The sequence below is a fragment of the Octopus bimaculoides genome, chromosome 3 (genome assembly GCF_046866305.1).
Source record: "Octopus bimaculoides isolate indiv1 chromosome 3, ASM4686630v1, whole genome shotgun sequence".
NCBI classification, from domain to species: domain Eukaryota; kingdom Metazoa; phylum Mollusca; class Cephalopoda; order Octopoda; family Octopodidae; genus Octopus; species Octopus bimaculoides.
In genome coordinates, this window is record NC_142930.1 from 96,210,191 (window position 1) to 96,225,109 (window position 14,919).

A 14,919-nucleotide genomic window follows, 5' to 3' on the forward strand; every position below is an offset into this window, starting at 1 on the left:
TTAATTTTTGTTTTGACAAAATGAGGGGAATCGGCTGATTCAGTTTTTTGCTTTTCATCATTCCAAGGTCGTTTATATAAATGCCAGTTCTATACTACACTCGACTCAGTTAATATTTTTTTCTATCCTGTAACCAAGTGAAACTTAAAATCATTGTTAGTTCTGGTAGTGTTCTACGAGTTGTTGTTTAACTTCACGATAGACATATGATCGTGTAATATGATCAAAAGTGTTCTAGCATCTGATTCTCTCATCTTTTATTCAAGCATAGTATGAATAAAACTATAATATCTAATGTGCTTTTCTTTTATGAGACAGTAAGTTGTAGTTTGGGGAAAATTTGGCTGCTATTTCTACCAGACTGCAAAATTACAGCGAATTGTGCCTAAAGGTTCCCTTGAAATGGAAATGAATATCCAATATTTTTTACACTTAATTTTAACAGGACGAGTTTCTAGTTTTAAATACATATAGTCAAATGAAATCAAATAGTTCGAGATCATTTTGTTAATTATAAGGGTACGCAGTGTGAAATAAAATCTTTAAAAAATTGTGTAGTTGTGAAGCCCGGAATGCCAAATTTCACTTCTTCACTCGGCATTAGAGAACTTATACAAATTCATGAACTTCTGTTTATACTTCAGGAGTATAAAATTTGATTTCAGATTAATAGTAACTTACTAAATCGTTGAACTTTTAATGCTGCTTAAGAATTTTAATAAGATTGCCGAAAGAATCTTGTTATGGAATAATACTTCGAATATATAATATTTATATAGTATAATACTTCGAATATATAATATTTATATAGTATAATACTTCGAATATATAATATGTTAAAGTGTTGTTTGTCTTTATTACTTTATTCTGAATAAATTGATAACATTGATTTAATAAGGCCACTATTGTATTTATATCTAAATTAAATTATTCCTTGTGTGTTTATTTTACTCAATTGAAAACGTAACAGAAAGACAAATAATAATAAAAAAAAGCAAACTCAATTTGAGAAGTGGCATGTAGACCTCAGAGCTTTGAAAATCATTACAGTTAAGGATTATAATAAAATAACAAATAAATACCTGTCATATGTTGACTTATAAAGATTGATTTTAATGACGTCATAATGTATTTTGTAAATAAACACATTTTTTCGTCAAAAAATTGGAAGTAGAAATAGTCTACTTCAAAAAGATGGACTTAAGTGGTGAGTTTTAAAAATCACTTAAATCTATAGGAGAACTGCTGTTTCTATAGTCACACTTGAGTGGTTTTATGCTGTTGCTACTTTTTACAAAGGCGAGTCCAAGATTCCCAAAGGTCTTTGGTTTTATATCTCCTATAACATGTATCTGTCTAAATACGTGCCAACGATAATTTTTTGGACAACATAATCTAACTGAAAATTTGTTGGTGCATATGCAAGATAGCTAAAGAATAAATTTGGAATTAAAACCCAAATCGGAGTCTGTGCTGGCTAAAATCATATAGTAAAGTTCAATAGTAATTTTAATAATGGCAACAATGTTCATATCCTATCACTGACATTATATTATAAATGTGACCAAAACCAAATTTCAAATGGCTCATTTCATTTAGTTGTAAATAAGTACCATATACAGGGTGTCCCAAAAGTCACTGATGGGTTTCAATTTTTAATAACTTCCTTAACTTTACAAATAAATGCATAAAATTTTGATACAATATAAAGGGCATAATTGGAAATTAATATGCACAAGCCAAATTTTGCAACACCACTATATCACATATGAAAAATGACATTGCTTAAATGGTAGCCATTTTCGATTTCACATGCCCATGCTCTTTCCAAAACTTGCACTATAACACACTCAAGAGTTTCAGACCCCACTTCTCTGATTTCTCTATTGATATTCTCCTTCAGTTGCATCAGGGTCTCCAGTTTGTTGATGTAAACCCTCTCTTTCAGGTATCCCCAGAAGAAAAAATCCAGGATAGTCAAGTCTGGAGAATGTGAAGGCCATTCAAAGTAGACCTCAGGCATGGTTCCAACAAGATAGGGTAACTGTTCGTACCACAGGAGAAACAATGTAGTTGCTATGGCAGCACTTTGGAGAGAGAATAATTACCTGCTATGGCAATGTCAACTGGCTTTCACATTCCCCAGACTTGACTAGCCTTGATATTTTTTGGGGGGGTGGATATCTGAAAGAGAGTGTTTACATCAACAAACTGGAGACCTTGGTGCAACTGAAGGAAAATATCAATAGAGAAATCAGAGAAGTGGGGTCTGAAACTCTTGAGTGTGAAAGTGCAAGTTTTGGAAAGTGCATGGGTGTGTGAAGCCGAAAATGGTTGCCATTTAAGCAATGGCATTTTTTATTTGTGATATTGTGGTGTTGCGAAATTTGACTAGTGCATATTAATTTTCAATATGTCCTTTATATTGTATCAAAATTTTATGCATTTATTTGTAAAGTTAAGGAAGTGATAGAAAATTGAAACCCATCAGTGACTTTTGGGACACCCTGTAGTAGGTGCAACTAGCCAAGATAAGTGGTGGCAGCATTGTAAAGTTGAACTAGTGATTCGTTAGCTTGTAGTGCACAACACCTTCTGTGGATGTAGCTAAAAATAAACAATTGTAGCCCACTGGTCTCACTTAACATTCATTAGTCACTAGAGCTGATCACTTTTTGATAGATACTTCTGATCATTAATGGTCAAGCAATTGACTTGATTTTCAATCAACAGGCATCAACTAAGAAAGGAATGCTAGGCAGGTAACTCTTTTAATCGCTGTTAGAATCAAATTAGTTCTTCATCCTTTATTATAGTGTATGTACTGTTGACATTCTCAGATAAGTAATATGTCTGAACATTGTCCAAAATATTGTTATTGCTAAGCTACATATTAACCCTGATTGAACAGGCCTATGGCAAAAGGTCTTCACAAGTAAAGCTGACTAGTGATAACCAACTGTAATAGCTTCAACCTGACTAGAGACACAATAAGCCTGAAATATCTTTTGTTTCAGTCATAATGTATCTAAGAATACATTATCCAACGTGTCTGTTCTTTTTATAAGACAGTAGAATGCAATTTGAGGGCCATTTTGACATTATTTCTAGCAAGTCAAGGGGCTATGTTGAAACCACTTATTGGGTTGTGTCTAGAATTTTGATTTTTTTCTGGTTGCATTGAGGTATTCATAGAATGCTGTAATATAAGTCAAAATGAATAGAATAAATATAAACAGCAGAAACATGTAATAAGATGAATTCTGAATTTTTACACCCACTAATCATTTATTCAATGAATAAATTTATGATTTCCAAACTTCAGTAATGTAGATAGTGAAAATGATACTGAATTCAGACTGAATAATATCAAAATCTATATTGATATCATTTGATTAAGCATAAGACTAATATGTTCTTTAAGTCCAGATCAACACTAATAGTTCAGGCCCATGATCAAAAGCATTCCAATTGTGATCATACCATCTTTTTTACACATCTGGGACCACATTACCTAATGTGTTCTATCTTTTTGAATACTGTAGGGTGTGATTTGATGGAGATATGATTGCTATTTTTAGCAAGTCAAGCAATCACATAAGAGATCTCTCAGTTCGACAAGATTAATTTTGTTGAGAGAGATCATATGGTTGGTAGTTTCCATTTTCTTTTTGTTGTGACACAGACCTTTGATGATATGCTGTGCTTGAGAAGACTCGTGCAGCCAAGTGAAATTGTAGTTGTGGCCGACGCTGGTGTCATGTAACTGACATCTGTGCTGGTGGCATGTAAAAAGCATCCATTACACTCTTGGAGTGGTTGGCATTAGGAAGGGCATTCAACCATAGAAACCATGCCAAATCAGATTGGAACCTGGTGCCGCTCTCCAGCTCACCAGTTTCAATGAAACCGTCTAACCCGTGCCAGTATGAAAAATAGATGCTAAATGATGATGAAGATAATGATTAAATTAGGAAAGGGCTTGGTTTTTAAACCCTGATAACATTGAGCAGAAAGAAAAAGTAACAGTGCCATTTGATACAATGTTTCCATTTTTTAATGTTGATTGATTGATTCATTCATTTGCTTGCCATACACAATATGCATGAAAAAAAAAAAAAAAAAAAGACACTCTGCTTCATTACTCCTTAACATTTTGAAAGAGCATTTGTTTAACCTGAAATTTGCTGCCAAGAATTTGGAGAGGTCAGCAAAGAAAAGTGAAAAATCCGAAAAAGAAGAAAAACTAAAGTTAAAAAAAGTAAGTAAGAAATGGTATTAAGTTTATTTGTCAGTGAAAGCCTCTGACTTTTATCTGATGCAATATTGTTATAGAATTGTTCATATTTCTTCATTGATAAGTTTGTCTTTTGGTGAATTTTATTTACCTTCAAAATCTGGACATAAAGTATTGGTGTTATTGTTGTAGGTTATCTCTGTCCAGCTTTACTTGTGAAGACTTATGATAAAGAGCTAGTTTATTAAATGAAGTAATTTGATATTTTCAGCTGTAGCCCTCTTGAACTCATTTTGGACATGTCTTCATATAGTTTAGAAATTAAAATGTGTGGTCCTTATTTTAAAAACAAGGAATTTGTGAATAGATATCCAGCTGCTACATTGAGCAACTGAAGACTATACAGGTAGACCCAAGGAGTTATCTGACCTGTTAGAAATAGTGCTTAAGTCTCCTTTAAATAACACTATCTTAAATAAAATTACATAACCAATGAGGTCATAGATATAGAAGTTGGTATGGTTACAGTTGGAATGCCTTTCATTATAGATCTGCTTGATTGGGGATGGGGATATTTAACAAATAATTGTTAAATAACAATTATTTAGAAGAAAATTTGCTTGGCCATAGGCACAATTTAGTACTGGTGATGGGATCCAAGTCTACTGTTTCTGGGTAAATTCCCCTGACTATTGAAGGCTGAAGTATTTAAGGGCTAATAGTCTGAGAATAATTAAATGGTTTTATTAACACACTGTCTTAGCCTCTAGTATCTCAAATAACTTCCTAGATAATAAGGATGTGATTTCTGTTACATATTTGTTCATGTATGACTATGCATGTAGTTAAGTATTTGCATCACTTACCAACTGAACATCATTATACTAGAGTTAAACACTGAGTCCTTATACACTCTTTGAGCTTTGGAGGCATTTGTGTTTCACATTTTTTTTTACTTCACCACCAAATGCTTAGCAAATTTGAATACTTAAAACAATAATTACATCTTTCCTCTTCTATATCAATTAACATTTGGTGTTGTGATATCTATCTTGATGATATATAGAAATAGTTTTTTTCATAACCATAACTCTTGATTCTTTTACAAGTTTCAGTCATTAGACTGCATTGATTCTAGAGCTTTTCTCTTAGGGTTTTAGTTAATCACATCAACCTTAGTACATATTTTAGTCTGGAATTTATTTTGCCATCTCAATTTAATTGAATGACCAAGTTAACTCTTGATATAAAGGGACGCAACTCCTATAGTTGTTTTGCTCTGTCAGCCCAGATTATACCTTATATTAAAGATGTTCTAACCGTGACTGTCTCAACTTTGTATTTAAGAGTAACATTCTCTGATGTGTTCTTCCTATTTTTCTCAAAAATGGTTGGGTGTAATTTTCGAAAATGTGGCTACTTTTTGCAGCAGGTTGAACGATCATGTAAAGGCTTCTTCGTTGGCTTGGGTTTATCTGACGTCAGTTTGGGTGATTGACTGTAGTTGAAAACAGTCACATCATTACTAACTGCATAAAACCATTAAAATAGTATCCAGAAGTAAGATTGGCTCATTTTTACTTACCAGCTGACTGTTGAAGGTACCTTTGTGGTGGCGAGGTCAGATTTCAGGATTCTGGACCCATGGTTGAGATGATAAAGGTTCAGGAGAGAAAGGAGAGATAATAAACTGTATGGCAGGCCCATCCATACCATGTCCACATTGTAAAATGGAAGTTTACATGATGATGATGTATTGCAGATCAATTTAGTAGGATGTTATTACAGGATTTCATTTACAATAGATGATAAGTCAATGTTTAGGTGGATAAGGGACTGTCAACTGTATTTTAACTTTATACTCTGGTATTGCTTGTATTGTTTGGAGCAGTGCTTCTCAATATTTGTGACTTTGAAGCACATTGTAGGTTCTATAAGAAAAAAAAAATCACTGGCACACACACTGGAGATCAAATAAAAATTATTGTAAAATTAAACAAAATTTTTTTATAGTTAGAATTTACAAAACATATAGAAAACTATTATCTACTTTGCTTTATTAATCATCTTGTGTGTAAAAATATTGTGAATAAGAAAGTTAAAGAAGTGATTTTAAATTCTCAATCACTTCTTTTCTAAGACATCTCAACGCCTCTAAAAGCAAACTTCGTTTGTTTGTTTACGTTTGTCGTAATTCGAATTTAATATTGTGAATAATTTTGTAACATTTTCTGAAATACCCAGTCATTAATATGGATTTATTAAAGACTTAATTCATGTTTTTAAAAATCTCTGTAGCAACTAGATGTTCCATATGGCACACCATTTGAGAACCACTGATCCAGAGAGCAAATCATTTTGTAATTCCTCTCAATGGGTAGCAGAAGAACAGATAAGAACAAAGAGCTAACCACTTGAGTGTGATGTTTTAACCATTTCGCTACCATATTTCTGTTGAAATACACTGTTTTTGTTTTAATTAATTTTGGAAATAATGAAGAATTTTTGCGAAATAACTGAACCTATTAAGGTGGTATATGGGACATAAACTGACATAAAATTTTGATGAGAGAATTTAATGTAGATAACTTTAAAACAGGAAGTTTGTATCATAGGAGACAAAGGAAGTCTCAGATGGGTTAGTATCAAATGGGTTGAATTAAATAGAAACTGGTATATGCTTAATGCTTTACTGTACCAACATTGAATTCTTTCATATACACACAAAATAGAATTTACACTGGATAACTGGAGTAAAATTTTAACCAATACTGTTTTACAGGCAATTCAGAAAGGGAACTCTGAAGGTGCAAAAATTCATGCTGAGAATGCTATCAGAGAGAAAAATCAAGCTTTGAACTACAGAAGAATGAGTGCTCGGATAGATGCAGTTTCAGCTAGAGTACAAACAGCAATAACAACCAAAAGGGTTTGTAGAATTTTTTCTTTTTCTTTCATTTGCTGTATTTTGTTATTTTACTGCCAGCTATTTTATTGACTTTCATATCTTTGATCAACTTAACATTCTACAAGGAAATATATTTTTGCAGTGTTTCTGATATCAATAGAAAGTCCAGTATGAATGAAGTTAACTTCTACTAGTCTATAAAAGTATAGAGCAACTGGTTGTCTGTCACCATCCGACAAAAGTATCTTTGTCACTATCTGACTGAAATGGTGACATGATGTTTACAATCCTTGTTGACATTACGACCAGTCACTCTATACTTTCAAAGAACATTGGAATCATATTTGAAACAGAAAAAAAAGAGCATTTTGGGGTTGGGGACTGCAAGGGCATCAAATTGATAAATGCTACCACATCAAATAAAAATATACCCCTGTCCAACTTAGGATAGCATGAAATAACAGACATTGAATGAATATATATATATATATATATATATATATATTGGTAATATAGACAGGAAAATAGAAGTCTACATGAGTGTATGTATTTTTTTATTTAATTGATAAAAGTTACAAAGTGACTTAAGGGCTGAGAGTTTTGAGCATTGACACTACTCAACACTTCTCACACATCACTTTGATAAGTGCTGATACATGAAGCTCTCAGCCCTTGAGCCAGGCATAGTTGTATGGTAAGAAATTTGCTTGTTTGTTTTCCATCCACATGGCTCCGGGTTCAGTCCCACTGCATGGTACCTTTGGCAAGTGTCTTCTACTATAGCCCTGGACCAACCAAAGCCTTGAGAGTGAATTTGATCATCAGAAATTGAAAGAAGCCCATTGTATATATATATGGCTGCAGCCTCAAGGCTGAAACATATAAAAGAATATATATATATATATATATATATATATGTATATATATGTGTCTGTGTGTGTATGTTTGGGTTTCTTTGTCTTGACATGGCATGATAGTTCTAAAATGATTGCCACTGTCATACAACCTGTGTCATTCATTTCTGATATTCTGTGAGAACATGTCTGGGCATTGGGGAAATATTACCTTACTTGGAAACAAGTATGGGTTGGTGACAGGAAGGGCATCCAGCTATAGAAAATCTAACTCAACAAATTCTGTTTGACCCATGTAAGTATGGAAAAGTGGATGTTAAATTGATGATGGTGGTGATGATGATATATGATGGACTTTTGCACAGTTTCCATCTACCAAATTCCATCTCAAAACATTGGACAACCAAGGCAAACACTTGAAAAGAGTTACAAAGATTTTTGGCTAGTATAATTTGTGTTTGTACAAAAAGTGAACTAAGAGAAATAACTCAAGTTGGCCAACTGCATGGACTTAGATAATACAAGTAGGTAGTGATTCTTAACTGTTTTTTGCATACATCATTGAATACCTGACCATCTACCTGAATTATCTATTACAGTGTTGGCTGCTGCTGCATCTAAACATCTTGAACCTCATCTAAAAAGAGTTTATTTCATTGACTTACAAAAATCTCCTATACAATAACATGTTACAACCTCAACAGCACAATATTTCCACTCTTAGCTATTTTAAGTGCTACAATAGTGGCTTTTGCTCCTCTGAATGCATTAACTATGTTCTCTTTCCACCCACTGTCAACTTAGCTGTCTATATTTCTCCTGTCAATCTTACTCTGTCTTATACCAGGAGGACCTGGACCTGCACTAAACACTTCACTCAATTATTTTTTCCTAGAACTGCTGGGATGGCCTGGAAATATCATGGGTACTGTCTCGTCACTAACTAACTAATAAAAAAAAACTCCCACAAAGTTTCAAGCATTGTGCCTATAGAAAGGATTATTTTACACTTTCCCATTCTTGCCACCTTACTGCTACCTAAAATTACTGATTTCTAGCATAGGCAGAGGTCTACAGATTTGTAGTGGAGAGGAGTGTAATCAAACGAATTGACTGCTGTGCATCACACAGTACATTTTTCTGCCAGAAATTGCAGCCAAAGTTACCTCAAATTACACTGTACTATAAAAATTGCAGGACACATTGGATAATGAAGTCTTAGATACAATAATATTTGTGAAAATGGAGTTATTAGTCAAAATCAAAACATCTTTGATAATAGGTTTGTTTAACTACAAAAGCTGGCGATTATTTATATACCCCAGAGGGATAAAAGGCAAATTCAACTTCAACAAGTTTTGAGCACAGAATATGTAGATGCATAACTGAATACTACCCTCTTTCCATTTAAAAATATAACATTATCCTTCTTACAATTATAACCTACTATTGATTGATTTGCATCTTTCCTTGATTACTCACTGTATTATGAAGTATCATATTTCTGTGTTGTTTAGATATTAGATATTAGAAGCATCAACATTAACTTTTATTCCATCTTTGAAAATCTCTAAATTAGAGATAACTGATGAGGTTCTTTCACATAAGTAATCCAGTCTGTATAAATGTAATGAATTTATTATATTTAAAAATATATATATAACAGTTCCTGCTATGTGCTTTATTTTTCTACCACATTCAAATGTGAAATTGCCATCAACTTATATTGTCGTTTTCTTTTTTCCTTCCAGGTCACTCAGTCTATGGGAGGTGTTGTGAAATCTATGGAATCAGCTATGAAATCTATGAATTTGGAGAAGGTAATTTATTGTTTACAGAGTTTTGTGTGTTTGAAAATATCTATGAAAATTGGATAGTTACACAAAAAATGTTTTTGAATCTCAGTGCCAATATGGAAGCTATATTTATAAGGAAGGAGTTCATCTGATGAATGCATATGCAAGATAAATTTAACAGGAAATCAGTTGTTGCACATGATCATTACAGTGCAAATGTAAAGCTTGATAGATTTTAGAGTAAAAACATGCATCAGGTTAACCGAGAATATTTTTAAAGTATGTTATACATGGTACACACATTCATTAGGTATTCCTAAGAATACCAAAGAAGAGAAAGCAGATTCATGATAAAGAGAGGATTAGTCTTGCAAAAATAAAATCATACAGTGACCTTGGTAGCCATTTTCAATTATGTCTTTATGCTAAGGAACACAAGCTTAAAGCCTTGCGTCTTTTTGTATGGAAATATGACATGAAGGTTTCTTCTCTTCTGTTCAAGATTTTGCTAGAGATAAAATTTGTATATATTGCAAGATTTAATTTATCATGTATGTGTATTTTGTGTGTGTATAATGTGTATTTGTTTGTGTGTGTAGATAAAATTTGATTTTTTTTTGGTTTGCTTACTCTTGCAGGTTGCTACATTAATGGATCGATTTGAGAAAGAATTTGAAAACCTTGATGTACAGTCTCAAGTAATGGAAGGTACAATGAGCAACACATCAACTTTAACAGCACCACAAAATGAAGTGGATCAACTAATGATGCAGGTTGCAGATGAAGCTGGGTAAATATATACTCTTTCAAATTATTTAACACTAAATTCATGCTATTATAAAAACATCACACTTACTTTCAAACCACATATATACTTATATATATATATGTATGAAATGAGGAAAATGTGAACTCCATAAGCTGCAGTGTAGGCAATCTGTTTAGGAAAGCAATAATCATCATTGTTTTACATTTGCTTTCTTTGCTGGTATGGGTTGGATGTTTTGAGAAGATCCCAGTTAGAGGATCACATCTTGCTTCAGTGTCAAAGTTTCGGCATGATTTCTACAGCTGGATGCTCTTCCTAAGCCAACCACTTTACAGAATGTACAGGGTGCTTTTTTCATGGCACCAGCACTAATGAGATTACCTTGAAACTAACTTGCAGGACTGAAGTGTCCCCTTGAATGAGAAAGAGGATATGAAAGTGGGTGGATGCTTTAAGCAAGGCATTGAGATTTTAAAGTATTATGGGGAATTAGGAAAGGTTTGTATGGGGGTAGCTGGAAGAGGTCTTGAGAGAGTATCAAGTTGCTTGTTGCAGTTTTTTGACAGTTCTTCTGCAAGGTTCAGCCTTCACCACCTCACTCTTTGTCCTCCTCAGTTTTCCTCTGATCCCTTTCATTTGGATCACTTGGCATATCTTCTCTCACCTGTCATACTTCATAACCATCACATGTCCATACCATTATAATCTCTTTGCTTGTACATTGCTGTTGATTCCTCTTAAGCCAGGTTTTTCTCTCAGCTCAGTTGTGTTCCATTGTTCATGTATATTCACATTGCATATTGAGTGTGCTTACCTCATTTCTTTTTATCTTTGGAACATTCCCCATGTTCAAAACTTGTGTTTTGCTGTCATTCACTATCACTCTTAATGTATAAACTTCATACAATCTGCTCTTCACTGAATGAGAGAATCTTTTTGCTGCCAGTAGTAGTAGCTCCTTGAACTTTTTCTACCTTAACTTGTAGCTAAGAGTTTTGTGCATTCATCCTTCTGGATCACTGTACTCATTGGTTCTTTGAGAAGTGATGGATAATGAGTAAATGATTTAAATGGCACTTTCATTTTGTCAAGTGTGTCTATGATATATATGCCATTTAAAGTCTTCAAGTTCATGAGGAAGAATTTTTGTATGTGCTGCCAATTTGAATCTATTTTTCTGTTTAGGGTTGGAGCAGGGATGGTGAAAGATGTAATGTTTCTTTGTAAGACATAGGTGACAGTAATTTGTTACATTTCTAAATGCTAGTGTTTTGTTCAATGCAAGATGTTATTATTTATTGATTTCTTGAAAGTGTGTTTACATTTATGTAAAAAAAAAAAGTATGATAAAATATTTTTAGATTAAGAATTTGCACTACAGAGAAAGTTGGAAAGCATTTAAATGTGCTAAATGTTTCTTTTTGTTACAGATTGGAATTAAATATGAATCTTCCCTCTGCCCGAGACTCTGCTCTCAGTTCTGCCACAGCTGCCACAAATTCAACACAGGAACAGGTTTGTAAAAGACATTTCAGCTCATCCACTTTTTATTTTGTCATTCTTTTTCTCCTTATAGTTCCCCATGCTATTTCTTCCTGTTTCTTCTTATTTGGTACATTTGAAGTAGATAGTGGATTCACCAGCCAAGGACTTCAAGCGGTCTCTAGAATTTGTTAAGCCTTTTGTATCTTGCTATAAATAGGTTTAGCAAAGCTACTTGCATGAAATTTTATCAACTATTTACAGCTGAAATCATAGCTCAGAGGACGAAATGCAGACTCTGGAAGGCAATTCTTGCAACATTATAAATGTTTAGTCATCATGAAAGATTATCAATGAGTGTAAAGCCTGACATCTCTTGAAAATATAAAGATTTTAGCCACATGTTTTTTTAATGAAATATATGACAATGTTGGTGTATTTTCTTAATATATGAAATAACTGTATTATTGCAGTTGGATGAAAGTAGGTTGTTAATTATGAAATATATATTTTATATTGTCTACCAATTTATGAGCCAGTTTAATAAGATAAAAATAACTAAACAGCAGATCAAAATAGTATTACAACACACTCCAATAACAATCTTTACATGATTGTTCAACCTGCTAGAAATAACAGCCAAATTCCCTTGCTATCATACATTCTTAGAAAAGAAGGAGATATTGGGAAATATCGTGGATGCACTGTGCCATGTTTGACGCCTTTGATCATAAGTTTATTCAATCATACCTGGTCTGGAGCTAAACTGCAACTCTTACAACCCATGCTTACTGTTTTTCTCCTTTCTAAAGTGTACATAACACTCATATATATGAAATTAGTTGCAACAAACACTCCTTTTATATACCTGAACATATTTAGATTAGTCTTTATTAGTATAATTTTCTCAACTGTTCACCACATTGTTTTTACTTCTTTAATAAAATAAAGAAAGAAATCAGCCCAGAAACTTGGCATCAATTTTCTTTCTGTGCTATGTAAGAAATTTGTAAAAAATGTTAGGCAACTTTACACAGACTGTCTGCTTTAGTTGCTAATAAAACAGACAGCCATTGAGAAAGCCTTCATGTAGGTACTTAACTATTAGAAACAGCAGTCAAATAACATATAATAATGTCTTTAAAAACTGAAGGACACACTGGACAATGTTGTCTTAGCTGTGCACAAAGACAGGACAATAAGTGTTGGAACACCTTTCAATATAAGTCTGCTCTGTCATGACTGACCTGGGGCCAAACAGCAAGAAAAATATATGATAATAATGAACTACTTGTTGCAGGTGAAGTGACTGCATAGAGGACCTCTTATCAGCTAATTCCACTGGAATAGATAAAATAATTACCAAGGCGAAGGACTGGCTGTGTGGTAAGTAGCTTGTTTACCAACCACACGGTTCCGGGTTCAGTCCCACTGCGTGGCACCTTGGGCAAGTGTCTTCTACTATAGCCTCGGGCCGACCAAAGCCTTGTGAGTGGATTTGGTAGACGGAAACTGAAAGAAGCCCGTCGTATATATGTATATATATATATATATATATATATATACGTATGTGTCTGTATATGTTTGCGTGTCTGTGTTTGTTCCTCCAACATCGCTTGACAACCAATGCTGGTGTGTTTATGTCCCCGTAACTTAGCAGTTCGGCAAAAGGGACCGATAGAATAAGTACTAGGCTTACAAAGAATAAGTCCTGGGGTCGATTTGCTCAACTAAAGGCGGTGCTCCAGCATGGCCACAGTCAAATGACTGAAACAAGTAAAAGAGTAAAAGAATTATATATTGGGGTCAATGTAGTCAGCTCTGCTCTTTTTCTTTCTGATATAGTAATTATTTTTAGTCGAAAAGCAGTAAAGATAGTTATTATTTTAAAAGTAATTGTCACTGATTACAAATGTGTGAATTACTAGAATAAATGTATAAAATGTAAGGTTAAACGCTGACATGGGCTTAAAGAAACTGAGAAGCCATAAGGGGGTTATGTTTTTAGTTACATGCATAAAATTACATAATGAATAATGTTCTTCTTTTCTACTTTTCACAGGATGAACTTAGCCAACGGTTAGCTCGATTGCGACAAATGTGAAATGGATTTATGTCGTCTCCTTATATTACGCCACATTCATTATCAATTTTAGCTAGTGATATTAACTACTTTTGAACAATCTGATCAATCTCTTTTGCTCTTTCTGTTTATTTTGTAAAATTTTATAAATATTCATAAATATGACTGCATCATTGTACACAGACACACACAAACACACAATAAATAACAGTAAAAGAAATTATGAATAACTTGTCACTAGTTTAATTATATTTTTAATTCAATATTTTAAATCAGGAATTCAGCATGTATTCATGATAAATAAAGTTGAAATTTGATTAAATATGATAATCAAAATTATATTATGAACATATTTATCTTTATTGGTTATTTTGGCCTCTTTTAATACTTTGTAATCATGCTTCACATCTTGTAAAAACAAGCGCATTAAATTGACAAAATTGATTGAACAATGAACAATATGCTTTGTGATGTTTAGTTACATCTCTTTACATTCTGAGTTCAAAGCCTACCAAGGTCAACTTTGCTTTTCATCCTCCTGGATTCAAGAAAATAAGTACCAGTCAAGTTTAGGATTTGACTGCTACTTATTTTCTTCACCTCAGAAGAATTGATTTAAAAGACTGAACTCCTTCCTCCAAAATTTGTGGCCTTTTGCTTTTGTTAGTAATTGTTATTGTTAAAGACAGATTTCCTATGACAATTATCCTACCTTCTTTCATATAATTTGCACACTTCCTTTGTCTGTCATCTTCACCCTTCTTTTAACGTGACAAGATTAGTCTCTTTG

At 33.2% G+C, this 14,919-nt stretch overlaps 1 protein-coding gene across 2 annotated transcripts in view; it reads left to right on the forward strand.

Moving 5' to 3' along the window:
* Positions 1-14,479, forward strand: part of LOC106870264 (charged multivesicular body protein 1B2) — a 15,359-nt gene extending 880 nt beyond the window's left edge. The window contains exons 1-7 of one of the 2 annotated variants that reach the window (XM_089349404.1): positions 1,176-1,530; positions 4,163-4,261; positions 7,020-7,166; positions 9,751-9,819; positions 10,434-10,585; positions 11,995-12,079; positions 14,109-14,479. In XM_089349404.1, the coding sequence (XP_089205530.1) occupies positions 1,516-1,530; positions 4,163-4,261; positions 7,020-7,166; positions 9,751-9,819; positions 10,434-10,585; positions 11,995-12,079; positions 14,109-14,150 (609 nt within the window). In that variant the 5' untranslated portion in view covers positions 1,176-1,515 and the 3' untranslated portion in view covers positions 14,151-14,479. Of the gene's footprint in view, positions 1-1,175; positions 1,531-4,162; positions 4,262-7,019; positions 7,167-9,750; positions 9,820-10,433; positions 10,586-11,994; positions 12,080-14,108 lie in introns of those variants that run through there. The other variant, XM_014916281.3, reaches the window with a different exon arrangement.
* The last annotated feature ends 440 nt before the right edge of the window (positions 14,480-14,919 follow it).